The sequence below is a fragment of the Bufo gargarizans genome, unplaced genomic scaffold (genome assembly GCF_014858855.1).
Source record: "Bufo gargarizans isolate SCDJY-AF-19 unplaced genomic scaffold, ASM1485885v1 original_scaffold_1098_pilon, whole genome shotgun sequence".
Classification (NCBI taxonomy): Eukaryota; Metazoa; Chordata; class Amphibia; order Anura; family Bufonidae; genus Bufo; species Bufo gargarizans.
Window position 1 is genome coordinate 149,144 of NW_025334238.1, and position 20,550 is coordinate 169,693.

General features: G+C 45.4%; 1 protein-coding gene across 3 annotated transcripts; it reads left to right on the forward strand.

The window, feature by feature from the left end:
* The first annotated feature begins 7,531 nt into the window (after window positions 1-7,531).
* Window positions 7,532-18,873, forward strand: GTF2F1 (general transcription factor IIF subunit 1). 3 transcript variants are annotated; one of them, XM_044273759.1, is made up of 14 exons: window positions 7,532-7,621; window positions 8,335-8,371; window positions 8,450-8,511; window positions 11,811-11,883; window positions 13,514-13,707; window positions 13,791-13,961; window positions 14,139-14,344; window positions 14,662-14,803; window positions 15,832-15,893; window positions 16,063-16,173; window positions 17,631-17,704; window positions 17,794-17,935; window positions 18,017-18,140; window positions 18,465-18,873. In XM_044273759.1, exons 2-14 carry the CDS (start codon window positions 8,360-8,362, stop codon window positions 18,667-18,669), a joined length of 1,578 nt encoding a protein of 525 aa, XP_044129694.1. In that variant the 5' UTR covers window positions 7,532-7,621; window positions 8,335-8,359; the 3' UTR covers window positions 18,670-18,873. The 3 variants fall into 3 exon arrangements, with proteins under 3 accessions (XP_044129694.1, XP_044129695.1, XP_044129696.1); XM_044273760.1 differs by having other exon boundaries at window positions 7,612-7,682; XM_044273761.1 differs by lacking the exon at window positions 7,532-7,621 and adding an exon at window positions 7,671-7,709.
* Window positions 18,874-20,550: the final 1,677 nt, after the last annotated feature.

Here is a 20,550-nt window from a genome sequence, read left to right on the forward strand (position 1 = left end):
TGGCAATGACATTTTCTGGAATGCCCTCATTCCTTAACCTATCTTCCATGCTGTGAGATTGCAGGTCTGGACGATAAACTTACTTCTGGCACAAAAGATCTGGCATTAGAGGTAGATGCCAATATCTGTTCCTGCATAGAGACATCGCCAAGGTGAACCATGCCTGCGAGGCCAAAATGGAAGTATCAGGATAGCTCTTGGCTGTTCCCTCTTGATCTTGTCCAAGGTCCTCTGTATTATTGCTGGAGGGGAGAATGCATATACAAACATCTCCCTCCAATCCATGGTTAAGTCTTTCAGACAGTATGGCTGATAATTCTTCACTAGCGAGCAAAATATCCTTGTCTTTGCATTGTCCCTGGTAGCAAAGACATCTATTTGTGGACAGCCGAATCTGGTGATGATCTCCTTGAACACACTGTCCTTCAGCGACCATTCCCCTGGGTGGACTTTCTGACGACTCAGAACATCTGCTGTCACATTTTTCTTCCCCTTTATGTGAACCGCTGTCAGGCTTCTGATGTTGGCTTCGGACCATCTGAGAATCTCCTTGCACACCTTCATCAACAATAGAGACTTCGTGCCCCCTTGTTTGTTTAAATAGTAGACGGTGGACGAATTGTCTGATTTCACCAGAACTTCCTTGTTCTTCAGGAAAGGGGGGAAGTGTAATAACGCCATTCTGACTGCTCTCATTTCCTTTTGATTTGACGTTAGAGGCTTTTCTTTCTCCGACCAGACCCCTTGAGCCCACTGATGTTTCAGGTGTGCTCCCCATCCTTAGGCTGAAGTGTCCGTTGTTAGGATGATCTTCTGCGAGAGTCTTCCTGGAGAAATCCACCACCTGAGATCTTGACATACCTTTACCGGAATCACTGTTGGTTTGTCTAAAGACTGGCTTGATCTCTTCCATACCGAGAGGATATGTGATTGTAGAGGTCTTATATGTGCCCTTGCCCATGGCACTGCATCCAATGTCGATGTCAGACTTCCTAGAATTCCCATGGCCTTCCGTATAGACATTCTTCTTTGCTGGCACATCCGCACAACCTTCTTCTTTATCTTGTATAAGAATGTGTAGGAAGACTGAGCACTCACCAGCTGGACCAATTAGAGAACAAACGGATATATAGCAAAATATTTATTATTTATGTATAGCCCTATATCTAAAATGCAGCAGAATCAATAATAATATGGTATATAGAAAATTGATGTTCAAAAATAAATACACCTATAATAAAATGCAGTCATATATATATATATATATATATAACTTAGACAATATTAAAAATATAATAGGCCTAAAAAAAAAAAAAAAAGGGAGCAATTATTCACAGTACATATACAGATGATTAGAATAAATATTTGGTAGACTGCTGATAAGTTCGGGGAGTACGCCAAATAAAGTGTCCAAGTCGAAATATTGCAATGAATATACGATAAAATACTGATCAGTATAGTAAATGCGCCAGATATGGTATCCAATAGTCATCAATAGTCAAAAGCAGATTAGTCTCCCTGTGTTTAGAGAGATCGGTTCGCTTCGTATGAAGTACTTTGATCAATGTAGCTAGGTGGACATATATTTTTATTTAATGGATATAGTACACCTGTTATTCGCCGTCTAATGTGAGTATAACCGTGGCGTCCCACGAGGCTCACTGTATTAGATTCGGCGGTACCTGAGTCTGGTCGCTTGCTTGAGGTGGTTGGGATGAGCGTGTAGCTCTCGGCGTAAGGAGTCTTCTGGTGATATTCACCGATGCTGCAAGCCTGGACCTAGTTGATGAGTAACAAGGTGTTTCCTCCACACTAGCAAAGAGTTATACTTCCGGCAGAGTCAAAGTTCAATTATCGGGATATTGGGGTCTCGTAGGTTTTTCATCAGCTGATGTCCGAGGTATACCACAATAACCAGACGCGTTTCGGGGTCCTTTCCTGGCCCCTTCCTCAGTGGTGGTCTGTAAGAGGGTTTTGACCCTCTTTTTATACCCAACATCCCTTAAGGTGAGCTAGAGCAAAAAAGTGGATTTTGGATCTGATCGTATGGAAACTCTGGCATGGAACAGTCTAAATAGTTGTTATTTTTATATAAGGAAAGGTATTTCCAAGTATTGTACTAAAAATCGGTTTTAGCGGTCCTATTATCTGGCGTTTCTCAATTAAATCCCGTTTTCATTTTGCAGTGATTTCCATATAATTTATCAATGCAGTTTTTTAAAACGCAGATGCAGTTCCTTTAATGCATATGCGTTTTATTGTCCCCTGTATTTGTGGGTGCAGGTTATGCTGGTTTTCAATAATTTTATATCATACAATGCAATATGGGGATAAAAAATTAATAGAGAGTACAAAATTTGCAATAAAAGAAAATATATATAAAAGTAAAAGTCTTGAATATAAAATGTTCAAAAATATACATTCATTACTTTTATAAGCTGCAAATGTTTATCATATATAAAGGCACAGGATATAGCAGTTCTTATCGGTTCTATATTTTAAGCTGCTGCGTTACATGTGATGTAGCAATATTTCAGATATAACAATATGATTAAAATGATGCAGAACCTGTTAAAACTGTATTCAAACTGTAATTATTGTTCATTGTTTCTAACTTGTTTGTAGGGTCATTGGAGAGGAGAATATGCGGATGGGGGCCGCCCACCCAAGATGGACCAGAGTGGGTATTAATTCCACCTCTGGGCCACATCGGGAGGGGGGCCTCCACCCCCACAGGAGTACTTTATAAGAAGCCGAAGAGTTCAGATTCAGCATTTAAGCCCAGGGGTATAATTGAATTAAAATTAAATATAAATCGATTTATATTTAATTTTAATTCAATTATACCCCTGGGCTTAAATGCTGAATCTGAACTCTTCGGCTTCTTATAATTATATGGAAATCACTGCAAAATGAAAACGGGATTTAATTGAGAAACGCCAGATAATAGGATCGCTAAAACTGATTTTCAACACAACACCTGAAAATACCTTTCCTTATAAAAATAACAACCATTTAGACTGCTCCATGTCAGAGTTTCTATGCGATCAGATCCAAAATCCACAATTTTGTTTTTGCTCCAGCTCACTTTAAGGGATGTTGGGTATAAAAAGAGGGTCAAAACCCTCCTACAGACCACCACTGAGGAAGGGGCCAGGAAAGGACCCCGAAACGCGTCTGGTTATTGTATACCTCGGACATCAGCTGATGAAAAAACTACGAGACCCCAATATCCCGATAATTGAACTTTGACTCTGCCGGAAGTATAACTCTTTGCTAGTGTGGAGGAAACACCTTGTTACTCATCAACTAGGTCCAGGCTTGCAGCATCGGTGAATATCACCAGAAGACTCCTTACGCCGAGAGCTACACGCTCATCCCAACCACCTCAAGCAAGCGACCAGACTCAGGTACCGCCGAATCTAATACAGTGAGCCTCGTGGGACGCCACGGTTATACTCACATTAGACGGCGTATAACAGGTGTATTATACCCATTTAAATATATGTCCACCTAGCCACATTGAATCAAAGCACTTTATACGAAGTGAACTAACACAGGGATACTAATTTGCTTTTGACTATTGACAACTATTGGATACCATATCTGGCGCATCTATTGTACTAACCAGTGACTTATCGCACATTCATTACAATATTCCGATCTGGACACTTTATTTGGCGTACTCCCCGAACTTATCAGCAGTCTACCAAATATTTATTCTAATCATCTGTATATGTACTGTGAATAATTGCTCCCTTTTTTTTTTTTTTTTAGGCCTATTATATTTTTAATATTGTCTAAGTTATATATATATATATATGACTGCATTTTATTATAGGTGTATTTATTTTTGAACATCAATTTTCTATATACCATATTATTATTGATTCTGCTGCATTTTAGATATAGGGCTATACATAAATAATAAATATTTTGCTATATATCCGTTTGTTCTCTAATTGGTCCAGCTGGTGAGTGCTCAGTCTTCCTACACATTCTTATACATTATCTAACCTATGACTGGGTGAGTCATATTAGACTTAGTAGCACCCATTTCCACACCTGTATGTGGAGTGAGCCACCATACTATAAATATACTCCTTTTTCTTCTTTATCTTGTCAGCCCTGACCTTTGATATAGATATTGTCATTTCCTTTGAGTTTATGACAAAACCCAAGAAGAGAATTTTCTGAGATGGTCAAAGTTGAGACTTCTCGAAATTGATTAAAAACCTGTGTTTCTGCAGCCGCTGAATTATCATGTTGATATGGAGCAATAGCACCTCTTGTGATGGTGCTCTGAGCCACCAATCGTCGAGATATGGCACGATTGAAATTCCTTGTAAGCGAAGTGCTGCAGACAGGACGATTGTTATCTTTGTGAATACTCGGGGTGCTGAGCATAACCCGAAGGGTAGGCAGCAAAACTGAAGGTGCCATATAGAGTCGTCCTTCCTGATAGCAAACCTGAGGAATTTCATGTAACTTAGGGCTGTTGGCACATGTAGGTAGGCGTCGGTTAGATCCAGGGTAGCTATGAAATCTCCCTCACTCAATAGAGGGAAGACTGATCTGATAGTTTCCATTTTGAAATGGAACTTCTGAATGTGCTCGATGAGGATCATCAGATCTATCACCAACTTCCACCTGTGACCTGTTTGGGTACCAAAAATATTCTTGAGTATAATCCAGAACCTTGTTGATGTTCTGGGATCCACTCCACGGCTCTTTTGTCCAGAAATTCTTGTACTAGGGGAAGAATATGTGGATCTTGATCGCTGTTTAGCAAAAATCTTTCTGGTGGTGTTTTTATGAAATCTAGGGAATAACCGTTTCTGATGATGGACAGAACCCATCTGTCTTTTGTGGTGGCCTGCCACATCTTCAAATAGCTTCCTAATCTTCCTCCAACTTGTACAAGGGGTAAGGTTGGGTCATAACTCCTGTTTTCTGGGAGCGGGTTTCGCCTTGGACTTGGATGCGGTATTCTGGCCATATCTCCCAAAGCGATTGGCTTTTGGGATGTTCTGAAGCTGCGTCTGAACCTTTGCGGCTCTTTTTTTTGTTGGTACCTGGGAAGGTGGCTCCCTTTTCCTCGCTCAGGTCTTTCAATATTCCCTTCAGCTTTGGTCCAAACAAAGATTCTGGGGAAAAGGGTAATGGGCAGAAGTTGTTTCTAGATGACACATCCCCTTTCCATTGCTTTATCCATAAAGCTCTGCGCACTGAGTTAGTGACTGCTAAATTTTTGGATGATAACCTCAGTGTATCTACAGGAGCCTCACATAAGTATTCAGCCGCATTCTTCATTATGGGAACCTTTTTCAAAAGATCCTCTCTTGGGACACCTTCTTCAATGTCCCGAGTTAGCTGGCTTAACCAGATTCTACGAGACCTGGCCACTGGAACGGATGCCAAGGCTATTTTAGAAATAGCCACTGATGCCGTATAAGACTTCTTGGCCAGAGTATCTGCCTTTTATCCATAGGATCACTCAGCAGGGACGACTCTTCTGATGGGAAAAATTGACTTTTTTGCTACCGCAAGATCCACCTTAGGTGGATTCTGCCAAGAAGAAGCGGCTTCCGGATCTGTCTTATATACAGCTTTAAATCTGGCGCACAGGTCCACCCGACCTTCAGGTTTTTCCCAACCAGATTTTAGCCACGTATTAAGACGGGTGAGATGGTAACACCTTAGCAGCTGACACAGGGAAGTCATATAACCCTTCCTTAGGGATGTGCAGAATAAGGCACCCATCTGATTCCATGACATGTTTAACAGACCTGATCAGCTTACTCCTATTCTCCTTATGAAATAAATAAGATTCCTGAGTATCCTCCAAGTCAGAGGAAGATTCAGAAAGGGAAATACTCGATGCAGGAAGCGAACTAGCATGTGTTGAAGTTTTACGCCTCTTTGTCGAGGGGTCCACGTCCTTCATTATTTCCGACATATTGGACTTGAACCATGTAAAAAATGACTGTGCTTCAGACTGGAAGTTTTCATAAGGTGGAAAATCATACCGTTACCTTCTGCACTTGTTTGTCTGGTACTAAGGAGGGGCTTATATGGGCACGTATAGTGTGTTCATTATTCAATTACCTTGTTATGCTGCTATATCTTCTTCCAAGTTGTCGGGATAGAACTTAATCCCAATCTGGGCTGCCGTAGGACGATCAGGAAAGTTAAGATCGCCCCGCAAAAAATGACCGCCCCCCCCCCCCCCAATACAGCTCCGTACACAATTACAAAAAAGTTATAGGGGTCAAAATATGGCGACGAAAAAATAAAATTATTTTTTCCCCAACTTTTTTATTGTTTTATCTCTGTCAAAACGCAAGAAAAACCATATAAGGTATCGTCAGATTGGTACTGACCTGTAGAATGAAATTTACTGGTCAGTTTTATCGAACGTCGTAAATAAAAAATTTAAACTGGCGGAATTGCTTTTTTTTTTTGTGTGCAATTATCCCTTTTGGAATTTTTTTCCCACTACATCACATGCAATATTGTTGGGTGGCGTTGGAAAGTACAACTTGTCCCACAAAAAAACAGGGTCTCATACGGCTATGTAGACAGAAAAATAAAAAAGTTATGGCTCTGGGAAGGCAGGGAGCGCAAAATGAAAACGTAAAAACAAAAAAACTTTCCGGAGTAGAAAAGGTTATCCCATTTATTTATCACCTATGCACAGGACAGATTATCCAATGGTCGGGCCCTCTATGGTTCCAAGAATGAGGGGCCCCTGAGTCTCCTCTCTGAGTGGAGCAGTAGTGCGCATGTTGGTCCTTTCCCTTCTTTAGAACTGATGGAGCGCTGTCTACATCCACCACCATAGAAGTGAAGGGAGTGGTATAGCGGGGACCCCCTCATTCTTGGCACTGGTTGGACCCCATGCCATATGCCACCATTTTACAGTTCATACATGGATATCATCTACTAGTTGCGGTCTGTATGTTACTCCAGAGCTGTATTCATAGTTCTACAAGTTGTTACTGGAAACCATTAGCAAGCTTGTGGCCAGGAGTTGCCCTAAACTGTTGCTTTTATGCATATAGGTAAGTAGTGACCACCGCTTGGATGTTTTAGCCTCCTGTAAGATCTTGCCAGGAACATGGCCGGTCGGATCTTCAGAGCAGGGGGGGTTCAGGTGTCCTTCTTGAAAACGGTTACTTATTTCTTACTAAAGCATTGCCCCATCTGTATCCTCTGATGGGACCCCCTCCCCATATCTGCCCTATCAGGACCCCTGTATTATAAGGCCTGGGAGCTGTGTTTTTATTAAAGGGGCTCTCCTGATGGAACCACCGGTTTCATTCAGTTAGCCAGATCTGTCAACAGGAAAACCAAAGTCAATGATCAAAACCTCGGATTGGAAATAACGGCTGGGTTCTGACCACGCTGTGGCGCCATCAGCTGGGGATAACTGGTGTGACAAGCTGCACAGTGTGGAGAGCTGGAAACGTGCCCACAACAAACATGTCCGCCCGCTGCCGTATATACCAGCAACAAAGATGGCGGCGGCACGTCCGTTCTAACAGGTTTTTTTTTTCCGTCAGACGTAACCTGGAAGTAGTTAGCTCTGGACCGGAAGACGAGGAGTAGCTGTGAGCTGGTGAGAAAACAGGAGTGGGAAGTGTGTGCGCCCCCGTCACTGAGGCTCTGCAGACCACCCCGTGAGACTCCGCAGCCCCGACATCCCTGTATGATGAGCCGCCATAGCAGAGCTCCAGCCCCCAGTATTCTCCTGGTCTGCCCCCCAGCCCCCTCCCTGTATGATTCCGCTGCCCCCAGTATCCACCCTGTAAGACCCCCCCCCCCCCCTCCTTCACCCAGTTCTTAAGGGGGCTTCCAAGTGATGTCTTGCTAGGGTATGATCAGAGGATGTCTGACCCCCGAGACCCTACTGATTCTGACAATGCAACGTCCCCTCTCACATCTTTCTCTGGCCACCAGCGCTGAAGGTGTTAAGATGTGAGCTCTGCAGCCCAATCATGATCAGCGGAGATAAGGGGCTGCCAGATGGTCCTGGGCAGAGGCCACTAATGGGATTCCCACCAATCCTATCCTAGTGCAGGGGTTGGGAAACTACAACTCCCAGCATGTACCTTTGATTTCAATGGGAGTTCCAAGAACAGCCAACAAGTTTGCATGCTGGGAGTTGTGGTCACTCTACTTGGGACCATCACTAGATGTGCAGGCGCTGGATTCTCTGTCAGCCGCTTATCTCTTGGGATCTAAGGATTGGGCATGCTGACCCCCTCCTCCCTCATAGACATTAGCTGCTCAGTCCTCCATATGTGATCGCTGCTCCTCTCCGTCTTTCAGGTATCTGACTCGCCCTCCTTCCGCCATGGCGTCTCTGGTAAGTGTGCGCTCAGCGTTCTGGCTGCTGCGATGTGATTTTCTGTGTGCTGACCTTTTTCTTGGTGTTGTGTCACAGGGAGGCAGCAGTCAGTCTATCGGCGGGCAGTCTGCCACTGAATTTGTCGTACGTGTCCCCAGGTGAGTGGCAGAGATTTATAGGTTCCCATAGCAAATCATCCCTAGAACCTCAGCAGTACTTCACCTTCTCCACTAGGTGGCAGCAGCAGTTAATTGAAAATACAGTTTTATAAATGCCCAGGTCTTTGTATATGATGCCAAGTGTGATTCTTCCCATGTGCACAGTGCGTCTGAGTCTGCCATCATGCCTATACATCTGACTGGGGCCTGTGATGGATGCCATGCAGTGCCACATACCACCCATAGGGTCCCAGTGCCCTTTTTTTTGCAGTGACCCTCAGTATAGGATGGTCACTGGCCAGACAGAGGCCTGTAGGAAGCCGTTAGCCTGCGTCTGGTCAATGTGGATGTACAGAACTTTTCTTGGCATAAGTGCCCAGACGCATTTTTTTCAGTGACTTTTTTTTAGACCTTAAAGAGATTTTCTGGTTTAGGACTCATGCCGACAACCGTGATCTACCGGGAAAACGCAGTCCTCGTGTTTGCTGGATCTCCTGGCCGACCACAACTTCCGGATCTGACTGTATGATGATGTTTTATGATGCAGTCAGTTCATGTCGGATCCAGGATCTCTTGTACTGAAGACTATGACAGACAGTTCAGGAAGCTGTGGTCGGCCCGGTAAGATGCGGCCGACACACGGACCGTGATTCCTGCGACAGCGGTGCTAGGAAATTATTAGCGCCCCCTGGGCTCCCGGTGGATCTATTCTGCTATAATGGGCCAACCCTATAGGACCTGAAGAGGCACAGTACTTTCATAAAGGGAATCTGTCGCCAGTGTTATAGTGTCCTAACTAAGGGCAACATTAAAGGGGTTATCCAAAGTCTAAAACATTTAGATTGTACTTACCTGCTGCCCGGCACCCACGTTGCTCCTGATCCCTGCACAGACGCCGCTGCATCTCCCCGTCAAGCGGATCAAAACATCCAGCAGTGGGGGAGGAGAGCAGCCAATAGCAGACTGCGACGGGCACGAGCCTCTCTAGCATCGTGGGTGACGCCAGGGAGCTGTGCGGGGATCAGGAGCGATGCGGGTGCCGGGGAGCTGGGTAAGTATAATCTATATGAGGGGCCCGGGCATTGGGAGAATGGTTTAGACTTTGAATAACCCCTTTAACTAGTGATAGGTCTCCTTAGCAAAATTCTGGGTCACTTTCTTTGACTCATATGGGGAAAAAAAAGCTGTCAATCAGAGGCAGGTGGGCGAGGAGCGCGGAGAGCTCATGAATACGGGGACTCGGCTGCGCTGGAGCTGTTAGGACTTAAAGGGAGTCTGTCGCCTGTTTTTCACCAATATAACTAAGAGCACTGTCCCACAGAAGATTGCACATCCCAGACATACCTGTGTGCACTATGTGTCTGGACTCCATGTCTGCTGGAAAACGGCTCCCAAGTGCCCAAAGCAAACCAGACTGAAGAGGGGAGGGCTGCTTTAGGGTACTTTCACACTTGCGTTTTTCTTTTCCGGCATTGAGTTCCGTCCTAGGGGCTCTAGGAAAAGAACTGATCAGGCATATCCCCATGCATTCTGAATGGAGAGCAATCCGTTCAGTTTGCATCAGGATGTCTTCAGTTCAGTTGTTTTGACTGATCAGGCAAAAGAGAAAACCACAGCATGCTACGGTTTTATCTCCGGTGAAAAAAAACGTAAGACTTGCCTGAATGCCAGATCCGGCATTTTTTCCCATAGGAATGTATTAGTGCCGGATCCGGCATTCGTCCTTCCATTCTGTGCATGCGCAGACTGAAAAAAAGGTGAAAAAAATAAATGCCGGATCCGTTTTGCCAGATGACGCCGTAAAGACGGATCCGGCATTTCAATGCATTTTTTCGACTGATCAGGCATTTTTAAGACTGATCAGGATCCTGATCAGTCTTACTAATGCCATCAGTTAGCATACATCTTGCCTGATCCGGCAGGCGGTTCCGGCGACGGAACTGCTTGCCGGATCTCTCTGCCGCAAGTGTGAAAGTAGCCTTAGCTGCTCATATCTTGGGATTGGTAGCCACTAGTAATGAACCTGACCTTGTTTGAAAGCTGGCATTACAACCTTTCAAATCATAGCATTATATCCACTATATCAGAAGATATAGCCGTTAGCTTTCACTCCTACACTCGATTTCTAACGGCTATATCTTCTGATATAGTGGATATAATGCTATGATTTGAAAGGTTGTAATGCCAGCTTTCAAACAAGGTCAGGTTCATTACTAGTGGCTACCAATCCCAAGATATGAGCAGCTAAAGCAGCCCTCCCCTCTTCAGGCTGGTTAGCTTTGGGCACTTGCAGCAGCCGAGCCGGGCACTTGGGAGCTGTTTTCCAGCAGAATAAGAGTGCCTTTCCTGGACATGGAATCCAGACACATAGTGCACACAGGTACGTCTGGGATGTGTCTGCAGTCTTCTGTGGGGCAGTGCTCTTAGTTATGGCTCATGCACATGGCCGTGCCGTTTTTTGCGGACCTGCAAAAAAAGGATGCCGCCCGTGTGCCTTCCGCAATTTGCGGAACGGAACAGGAGGCCCATTATAGAGATGCCTATTCTTGTCCGCAAAACGGACAAGCATAGGACATGTCTCATAATTTTTGCAGGGTCACGAAACAGAGCAACGTATGCAGACAGCACACAGAGTGCTGTCCTTATCTTTTGCGGACCCATTGAAATGAATAGTTCCGTATATGGAACGCAAAATACTGTTGTGTGCATGAGCCCTTATATTGGTGAAAAACAGGTGACAGACTCCCTTTAAGGGTCCATTCACACATCCGCAATTCCATTCCGCATTTTGCGGAACGGAATTGCGGACCCATACATTTCTATAGGGACGTGCGGCCCCGATCGGAATTACGGACCCGCACTTCCGGGTCCGCAATTCAGATCCTGAAAAAAATAGAACATGTTCTATTCTTGTCCGCAATAGCGGACAGGAATGGGCATATTCTCTTAGTGCCGGCAATGTGCGGTCCGCAAAATGCAGAACGCACATTGCCGCTGTCCGTGTTTTCTGGATCTGCAAAACACACACGGATGTGTGAATGGACCCTAAAAGTGAGAGCAGCAGAAACCTCCCTGCCCTGTGAGGGTCACCGCAGTGATGGCGTATTCCAATGATGTCTCCAAAATGTATTTGTAAATGGAGTCCAATATTAAGAAAGCGTCCAGCTCCCTAATATGACCCTTGGCCTCGGAGCACTTCTGGGTGATAGACCTACACGTCCCCTGTGATGCACCCCTCCAGTTTCCAGCCACTGGGCCCCATCATATGAATTTCATAGGTTTCTGTTTTTCTGGTGCAGGAACCCCAGTAAAAGATATAATCTTATGGCCTTCAATGCGGCGGATAAAGTTGACTTCTCTACATGGAACCAGGTAATGAGGAGCGTAAAGCAGATTTCCACTGTATGTTTGTTCCCCAGCTATAGAGATGATATATCCCTACAGAATCGCCATACAGGAGGGTGAGGATGGTGGGTCACGTACACCACACGTGGTTTCACATCTGCACTTTACCTTTCCAGTATTGAGGTAATCATAGGATCTCAATACCAGACGAAAACGCTTCAGTTTTGTCCCCATTCATTGTCAATGGGGACAGAACGGAATGCACCAGAATGCATTCCATTTGTTTGCATTCCCATACCGGCACCATTGACTTGCGTTGTGTTTCATTCCGGATCCGTTTTCTCGGACACACAAGAAAACGTATCCGGCACCCATTGATTTACGATGGTTTTATTAACGGATCAGTCATGGCTATTTTAGAGGTAATACAGCCGGACCCGTTCGTAACGGATACAGACGGTTGTATTATTTTAACGGAAGCATTTTTGCTGATCCACAATGGAAAAGGAGCAGTGAGCCGGGGAGAACAGGATTGGGAAGTGTGTGCGCCCGTCACTGAGGTCCTCACCGTGAGACTCCGCAGCCCCGACATCCCTGTATGATGATCCGCCATAGCAGAGCTCCTCCGTATAGTCCTCCTTACCCCCTTGTATGGGCTCCAGCCCCCAATATTCTCCTGGTCTGCCCCCCTCATGGCTCATGTGAACTCTTCTATCCTCCTCCCTGTATGATTACACTGTCCCTCAATATCCACCCTGTAAGACCCCCCCTTCTTCTGTGTATGCCCTGTTTCGTGCTTCACCCTGTTCATAATTCTTAAAGGGGGCTTCCAAATGATGTTGTCTTGCTAGGGTATGATCTGAGGATGTCTGACCCCACTGATCCTGGGAGTGCAGTGCAGCATCCCCTCTAACGTCTCACCCAGCCATCCATGACGGATCCAGCAAAAACGCAGATGTGAAAGTAGCCTTAAGCCTCCAATCTCAGCTGATTAACCCCTTAGACTCCAAGGAGTCTAAAACAGAAGAGACTGTAACAACCCTTAGGTCAAAATTAAACAGAACCAGAGCTTTGAGGTTATATATTGTGTCAGGCATCCAACTGAAATGGACATTGGGAGACGTTTGGCCCAGAGAGTCCAGTCTAGTAGCATCTCACAGCCACCATTCATGTTGAGCTGGCTTCCAGCAATCCTGACACACAGTTATGAGTGGGGACTGTGAGATGCTAATAAGGCCGTCCTTCTTTATAATGCTTCTCCCAAAGTCCGTTTTAGCAGGATGCCATGCATAGTACACAGCCTCTGGGTCTAGTGGCTGTATAAATGGTAATTGTGGGTGCACCCATTGATTTAAAGCCCACGACAGGGTATGAGACTGAATGGGGGAGCAGGGCTGGCGGTGATAACCCCTAATGGTGACCCGTGCAGCTGTCATACAGACAGCGTTGGGGCGTGCATGTGATGTGGCGTGTGCGGACGTGCGTTTCCTATAGGATCAGTGATTTATCAGGTATTTCTCAGACAGCTGTTCGGCAGACCTCATCTGATGTGCGCAATATGGCTGTGTCATGACCTGGGATGGGAATAATTATTACAGGGCTTCTCCGCTCTACTCCCAGCAGAGCCAACACTGATTGTAACATGCTTTTCTGCCAGGCTCGCATGGAGCGTGATCTGAGCGCCAAGAAGATGTTTCAGGATGAGGAAATGCCGGACTCTGGGGCTGGGAGTGAATATAATCGCAAGCAGAGAGACGAGGCTAGACGCAGGAAGTACGGTATTATTCTGAGAGAGTTCAAGATTGAAGACCAGCCCTGGATGCTCAGGGTTAATGGCAAAGCTGGGCGCAAGTGAGTGCCGTGTACACAAGCATTGGCTGAAGGCTTGAGCCGTAGTAGATATCTACATATATAGACGTCTTCTTCTGTAACAGGTTTAAAGGCGTGAAGAAAGGTGGGGTGACGGAGAACGCCTCTTACTTCATCTTCACCCAGTGTCCAGATGGAGCATTCGAAGCATTTCCAGTCTCTAACTGGTACAACTTCACACCAGTGGCCAAGCACCGCACCCTGACCGCCGAGGAGGCTGAGCAAGAATGGGAGAGGTGAGTGCCCGCTATAGAGAAGGATGCTTCTTTTAGATGAATGCCCGCAGTGTTCTGATCTCTAGCAGGAGGATTGCAGAAACCTCCTTGCCTCCCCCATTCACTACTTTGTCACATACCCCCCGTGTGACTAATATCGGCCGCTCCTCTTATGACGCCTTTGATTTTTGTCTGCAGACGAAACAAAATCCTTAACCACTTCACCATCATGCAGCAACGTCGTTTGAAGGACCAAGGGGTAGATGATGACGAGGAGGAAGGTGGCGGCAAGCAGGACAAGGGTGGCAAGAGTAAGAAAAAGAAGAAAAACGACCTGAAGATTCATGACCTCGAGGACGACCTGGAGTTGAGTTCCAGTGAGAGCGAGGAGAGCGGTGAAGATGGTGAGAGCTGGGATGGGGGGTAAAGTGTCCCAGGGTAATGCAGTGAGTCACAGCCATTCATATGAGATCACGTACTACAGTCTGCAAGCCAGTGATGCTGCACCCATGGGTGGGAAAACCTGGAACGCTGTGGGCTGTTGTGCCAGCATATGTGCAATGCAGCTGTTACACTGGGTGCCACTGAGTACCACAGTTCATCGCCACCCAGGATCACAGCACAAATCACAACATGCAGATGCCATAGCCAAGGTATAAGATGAGACTGGGGCAATGACCCTTTCATTCATTCATTTATTCCAATTGTGCTTCTGTTTAAGGAGAGCGTAAGCCAAAAGCTCCAAAGAAAAATGCTCAGCGCAAGAAGGGTAAGAAGTCTCGATCTGACGATGAGGCCATAGAGGACAGCGATGATGGAGACTTTGAGGGTCAGGAGGTGGATTACATGTCTGATGGGAGCAGGTAATGGAGCTAGGTGCAGGAGACACTGGCAGAACTGAGCGGATGGTGATATGCGCAATTCAAAGGAGGGCGATCGCTCAGAATTCAATACTGCATGTAGGCGCAATGGAGAAGCGAGCTCGCATCATATATATGTCCCTTGACATGCGCAATGGAGGGTGCAGTGTCTGACGGATCTTGGGTCCAGACTCATGCGCAGTGGGAAAGGGCGGGCGCATTTTCAGACGAGGACGACCGCTTGTGAATCCAATACTGTCCGCATGCGTAGTAGAAAAGTAAGACCGCATTATACATATAAGTCCTCTGACATGCGCACTGGAAGCCGCATCACCGGACGGAGTATAAGTCCCGACGCATGCGCTAGGCAAAGGCGCGCATGGATTGGACGACAGTGTACATGGGAGTGACTAAAAGGCAGCAACCCAAAGAAGTCACCATTGATGGGTCGAAAAGTAAACATAGTAACAAAAGAGACACACAGTAGCCAGCGATACCGTGACGTCGCTGGTAGGGAGGTTTTACAAGCCTGGTTCCGCCCCCTTCACGAGTAGACTGCCCAAAAACCCCTGAGGACGCCAAGTGTTTGGCGAAACATGTCGGGGGGCAGAGTGTGAATGCTCCATGTGTTTTAAACAGCGAGTGATTGCATAAGCAACAGACATGCAGCCTAAATGAGGAACTAGGGAGCGATAGGAAGGAACTCGCAGACTCTGAGGAGCAGCGCACGAGAAACAGTGTGAGCCCATAACAGCACGGCGGATACCGCGGGAAAACAGGCGGTTAGGCAGAAAGAAATGAGCCCCATAGGTAGCCCTATTGCAAAGAAACAAGGCACTAACAAGCGGGAATTGCAGACACATGTCAGTCATAGGTAGGGATATTTTAATGATAAAGAAATAAGTTATCTTTTATATATAGGCATAAAGTAACACCTGTAAACCTAGAGACAATCTGTGGTCCTAGTGACCAATTGTAAATAATCACAATGGTGATATGAGCACTCATCTGTATGTGTCCTGCCCTTGTAGCTCTGATGAGGAACTTCCTGGGAAACCAAAACCTGTGAAGGAGGAAGAGAATCATCCAAAAGGTAAAAAAAAAAAAAAAAATGAAGCTTTAGAGATTACGAAGCAGTAATTCTGGTGCCCACCTGTTTTGCCCATAGTCCTAACGACTATTCTGAGACTGAACCATATGTGACCTCAGCCATGTTGTACAGAATTTGAAGAACTTCTCAAGATGTGTCTGGTATCTTGTAGGTATTGATGAAGGAAGTGAGAGCAGTGAGGAGAGTGAAGAGGAGAAGGTAGAGGAAGAGGAGGAGGAAGAGAAGAAAACGCCTACACCCCAGGAGAAGAAGAAGAAAAGAGGTGAGATCAACTTGTCATTAACCCCCTCCCGCACCCAGACTTGTGTAAGTCATGGATTAAATGGTTTATCTTAAGGCACCATGCCATAAACGAACATCATGGTGATTAGACGAGCTGTGCCTATGTTGTCACCACACATGTCCGAGTTCTTGCTCTAACCGCCGGGATCGCGAAAACCTTTGATGCCAACTATTTAATCTGGAATCAAAGTTGTTTGACAGAGAATTGTGGCTCCTGTCATCCCATCAGCTCCCCACAGTGACAATAGATTACCATGTTGGCCAATAATGCTTTGAAATACTATGTAAATGTTCAGCTATCCCCAGCAGTCCCATAGAGCTGAATGGAGTTGCAGCAGGCATGTTCAACCACCACCACTCCATTCATTTGCTTTAAAGAGGGAGACGTCTCTGTTCTTGTGATCAGTGGGGGTCTCAGCAGATGGCTCCTTACTGGTCAGACACTGGAAGTTTAAATCTTTCGACAACCGCTTTAAGGCCTAAAATAGGCCAGTTCTTAAAGGGTTAGTTAAGGGACATCTATTGTGTATGCCCTTGCAGTGTCGAGAGACAGATCGAATGGAGTTTATTACCAGGGCTGTGCAGTCTTGAGTTGAAGCTAGTTTTAGGTGGAGTCTGACTCTAGAAATGTACCAACTCCAGCCTAAAAAGATCAGTTAATAAATAAATGATACCATATTAATAATGATTATAGAAATTTAGAAATGTTAATCATAAATATATTTTGTGTGTTAAAAATCTAAGGCCCTTATTTATCAAAACCAGTGATACTCGGGGTATTCTAGTGGTGATCAGTTCTCGCCTCTCCTGTGTTACTCTCCTGTCCTGTCCTTATACTATACACAGTAATAAGCAGTGTGTTCTAGTGGTGATAGATAATCAGTTCTCCCCTCTCCTGTCCTTATACTATACACAGTGATAAGCTGGGTCTTCTAGTGGTGATAGATAATCAGTTCTCGCCTTTCCAGTGTTCTCTCCTGTCCTTATGCTATACACAGTAGCAGGGTGTTCTATGCTGATAGGAAAGATGAGAACTAAATATCTATGTTCTCCCCTGTCCCTTATACTATAAACAGTGATAAGCTGGGTCTTCTAGTGGTGATAGATAATCCGTTCTCACCTCTCCTGTCTTTGTACTATAAACAGTGATAAGCATGGGGTTCTAGTGGTGATAGATAATTAGTTCTCTATGGTTTATGCTCCATCTAAATCTCCGGATTACTTGCATAATGGTGAGAGAGAGCCAATGTCACCATTTTACTAGCAGAAATATATTACTAATTATTATATTACTTCCTTATTTATAAAGGAGTCTGAGTCAGAACTTTGGCTTACAGACTCCACAGCCCTGATTATTACATACAACCCCTCCTTTGTACACTACATCGAGGATATGATTGACTAGAAGGGCCACTGCTGTTTCCTTTCTCCTTGCAGACAGCAGTGATGAATCGGACACGTCTGAGGACAGTGAAATAGATGGAGAGGCCTCCTCTGCTCTCTTCATGCAGGTAATAGAAGTGTGAGCAGCCGAACATCTTAACAAAGCTCATCTCCTGATGATGTAATGGAGACTCGAGCTGTGCTTGTCTATTTGTAGAAGAAGAAGACTCCTCCAAAGAAGGATAAAAAAGGAGGCTCCAACAGCAGCTCCCGCGCCAACAGCCGACCTGGCACCCCCTCTCCTGACTCGGGGAACACGTCTAACACCCTCAGGGCTGCAGCCAATAAACTGGAGCAAGGTGCGGTGGTAGAATGTCTACAAGTCCTCACCACCTGTGTCCATGTGTCCGTCACCTAAATTGTTCTTGGTTCTCCCCCAGGTAAACGTGGTGCTGCCAATCACACTCCGGCCGCCAAGCGTCTGAAGATGGAATCTGGACCTCAGAGCACATCAGGAAAATCGACTCCACAGCCCCAGTCTGGAAAGTCCACGCCCAGCAGTGGGTAGGTGGCCCTTCTGTGCAGGTCACATTCACCCAGGGAGCTAGATATGAATGGCTCTGCAGCTATTTCAGTCCCGGAAACTGGTATAACTATCAAAGGCCTGGCAGAATATAAGAGGTCAAATTTACTGTGACATATGGACGTCATAGAGGAGGGTACCCTGCTCATGACTTCCCTCTGGGACTGTCTGGCCATCTGTGTATTAAATCTTCATATGGGAATACGTGAATTGCTAGTTTATGGATTTTTCCAAACACTAGAGCACCACTGTCTGGATGTCTTGAGGGCTTAGGAAAACATATATAATCCTTTTTCTTCTTACAGGGACATTCAGTTGACAGAAGAAGCAGTTAGAAGATATCTGACCCGGAAACCCATGACCACAAAGGATTTACTGAAAAAGTTCCAAACCAAGAAGACCGGCCTGAGCAGTGAGCAGACGGTGAATGTGCTCGCCCAGATCCTGAAGAGACTCAACCCCGACCGCAAGACAATACATGACAAAATGCACTTCTACCTGAAGGAATGACCCCGGGGCTGCTGTACCAGTGGCACATACTACAGGACTGGCGCACAACCTGTGAGCTCAGAAGGGCAAAGGACAAGCGAGAGGCTTTAGATCCTGTGACACAGGAACGTGTGACATTTTTTGATTTGTAGTAAGGATTATTAAGTATTTGTGGTTATTGTTTTTTTATTACTTTGAGTATTAAAATGAGATCTTTTTAGGTAATTTCTGTGTGATTACATCGTGGTCCACAGCCCTAGCATCTCCTTTTCATTCTGTACAGCTGCTCAGTGTGGGCAGTGCCCGGATGGAACTGGCCGCTGCACAATCTGAATACTTCACATATCTGAACAATAGCCTAATTCCTTCTATCTCTGGATTCCATCTGTTGTCAGAGGCTCAAAACGTCCTATACACTGATTCAGCCTCTTAAACGGGGTTCCTTACGTAAAAGATCTGATTAAGATAAAGAAAAGCCTCCTTACCTCTTCAGTGCTCACAGCTTGGTGTCATTGTGGCACCTGAATAGTCTGAGACGTGCTGGGTGATGCCATACAAATGGGTGTATTTAGGCAGAGTGATGACAGCAACCAGCATTGAGCTTACACCATATCATTCACCATCTCCTGATTTTATCAGGTGGAGAATCCGCAGTGAGGTTCTGCAGTCCACAAATATTAAAGCGGCCGCTGATTTAGAAATACAAAGATCCTGGCTGTGAGGTCAGGAGACTCGGGAAGGGCTCTCATTTTGAGTACTGTCTTTTTTTAGCTGATAGAGGGATGTACAAGGTCCTTCACATATGAGAATTGGGTCAGGTTGATGGGACTCCAACATATAAAACCAATCAGAACTGACCCTTCAATATTCAAGCCCAGGGAAGAAGAGATCTGATGGCAAAATACATAAGCCTACTAAATCCAAAGGAGATCATTCCTCAGTGGGAGATCTAAGCCATGGATCCATATGGAGGTACAGTAGAGCCTCAGACCTCCATCAGTTCTATGAGAAGACTTCCATGCAACTGTATTGGATGCCATCTTGTACCACCTTGACTAGATCGTTTTCTATCTAGTTTTTCACTATCCCAATGCCCTACTTGCGACAATCTTATCTATTGCCAAAAAAAAGTACCATTCAGTAAGTTTTACTGAAATCTGCCACACTGGACAGCCATGTCACTGCTATAAAACCTGCTTCAATTCTTGAACCCACCTTCCTCCAACCGCAGATTCCAACTCTAGCTCCAGAATTACAGGAACGGGAGAGGTTTGCCCCATTTTACTTTGCTATGGGACCTCTGTCCTCTATATATTCCTGTGCTGTGTACGTGGAAGAGGCTAGCCTCCTCACTGTCCTAGCAGCAGGGTTCCCGCCGCCGCCTCTTCTTCTTGATGTGGTTTCCTCCCTATATCTGTTTACTATTCCTTTGTGACCGTTGTTCAGGTTCTTCATTTTTTCCTATTGTCGATCTTCATTCCGACCGTTCCTCCATTCATTTGTCTCCCCGTATCCCAGGTGCATCTCTGGCTCCGAGGAGCTCTTAATTCCTTTGTCTGCCTCTCTACACCACAAGCAGATTTATTGCTTCTTCAGGAATTACAAGATCGCGGCATTTCTATGATATTTGCCTTTTTTTTTTTTTAATCCTGGACTACAGTAAACTTCTCCAATCCAGTCGCCTGCCAAAACTTCCCATATTTTAAACATTCTCTGCTCATAGTACCACCACCCGTTATTGCTTCCCTTAAAAGGCTAATTTCTGTGCCCGTGTTCTTACTGGGGGTCCTGGGTACACTGTGCCCAGCTTTACCTGTAGCTTTGTTCTTACTCTGAAATGGCTTTTAGTTCCAGTGTAATGTAGAAAATTCTCAACCCAGTCACAGTTGGGGTGAGGTAGTA

Coding starts and splice junctions, on each gene's coding strand:
- GTF2F1 (XM_044273759.1), top strand. Junction 17,705..17,793: donor CCTCTGCTCTCTTCATGCAG/GTAATAGAAGTG, acceptor GTCTATTTGTAG/AAGAAGAAGACTCCTCCAAA. Junction 18,141..18,464: donor AAGTCCACGCCCAGCAGTGG/GTAGGTGGCCCT, acceptor TTCTTCTTACAG/GGACATTCAGTTGACAGAAG.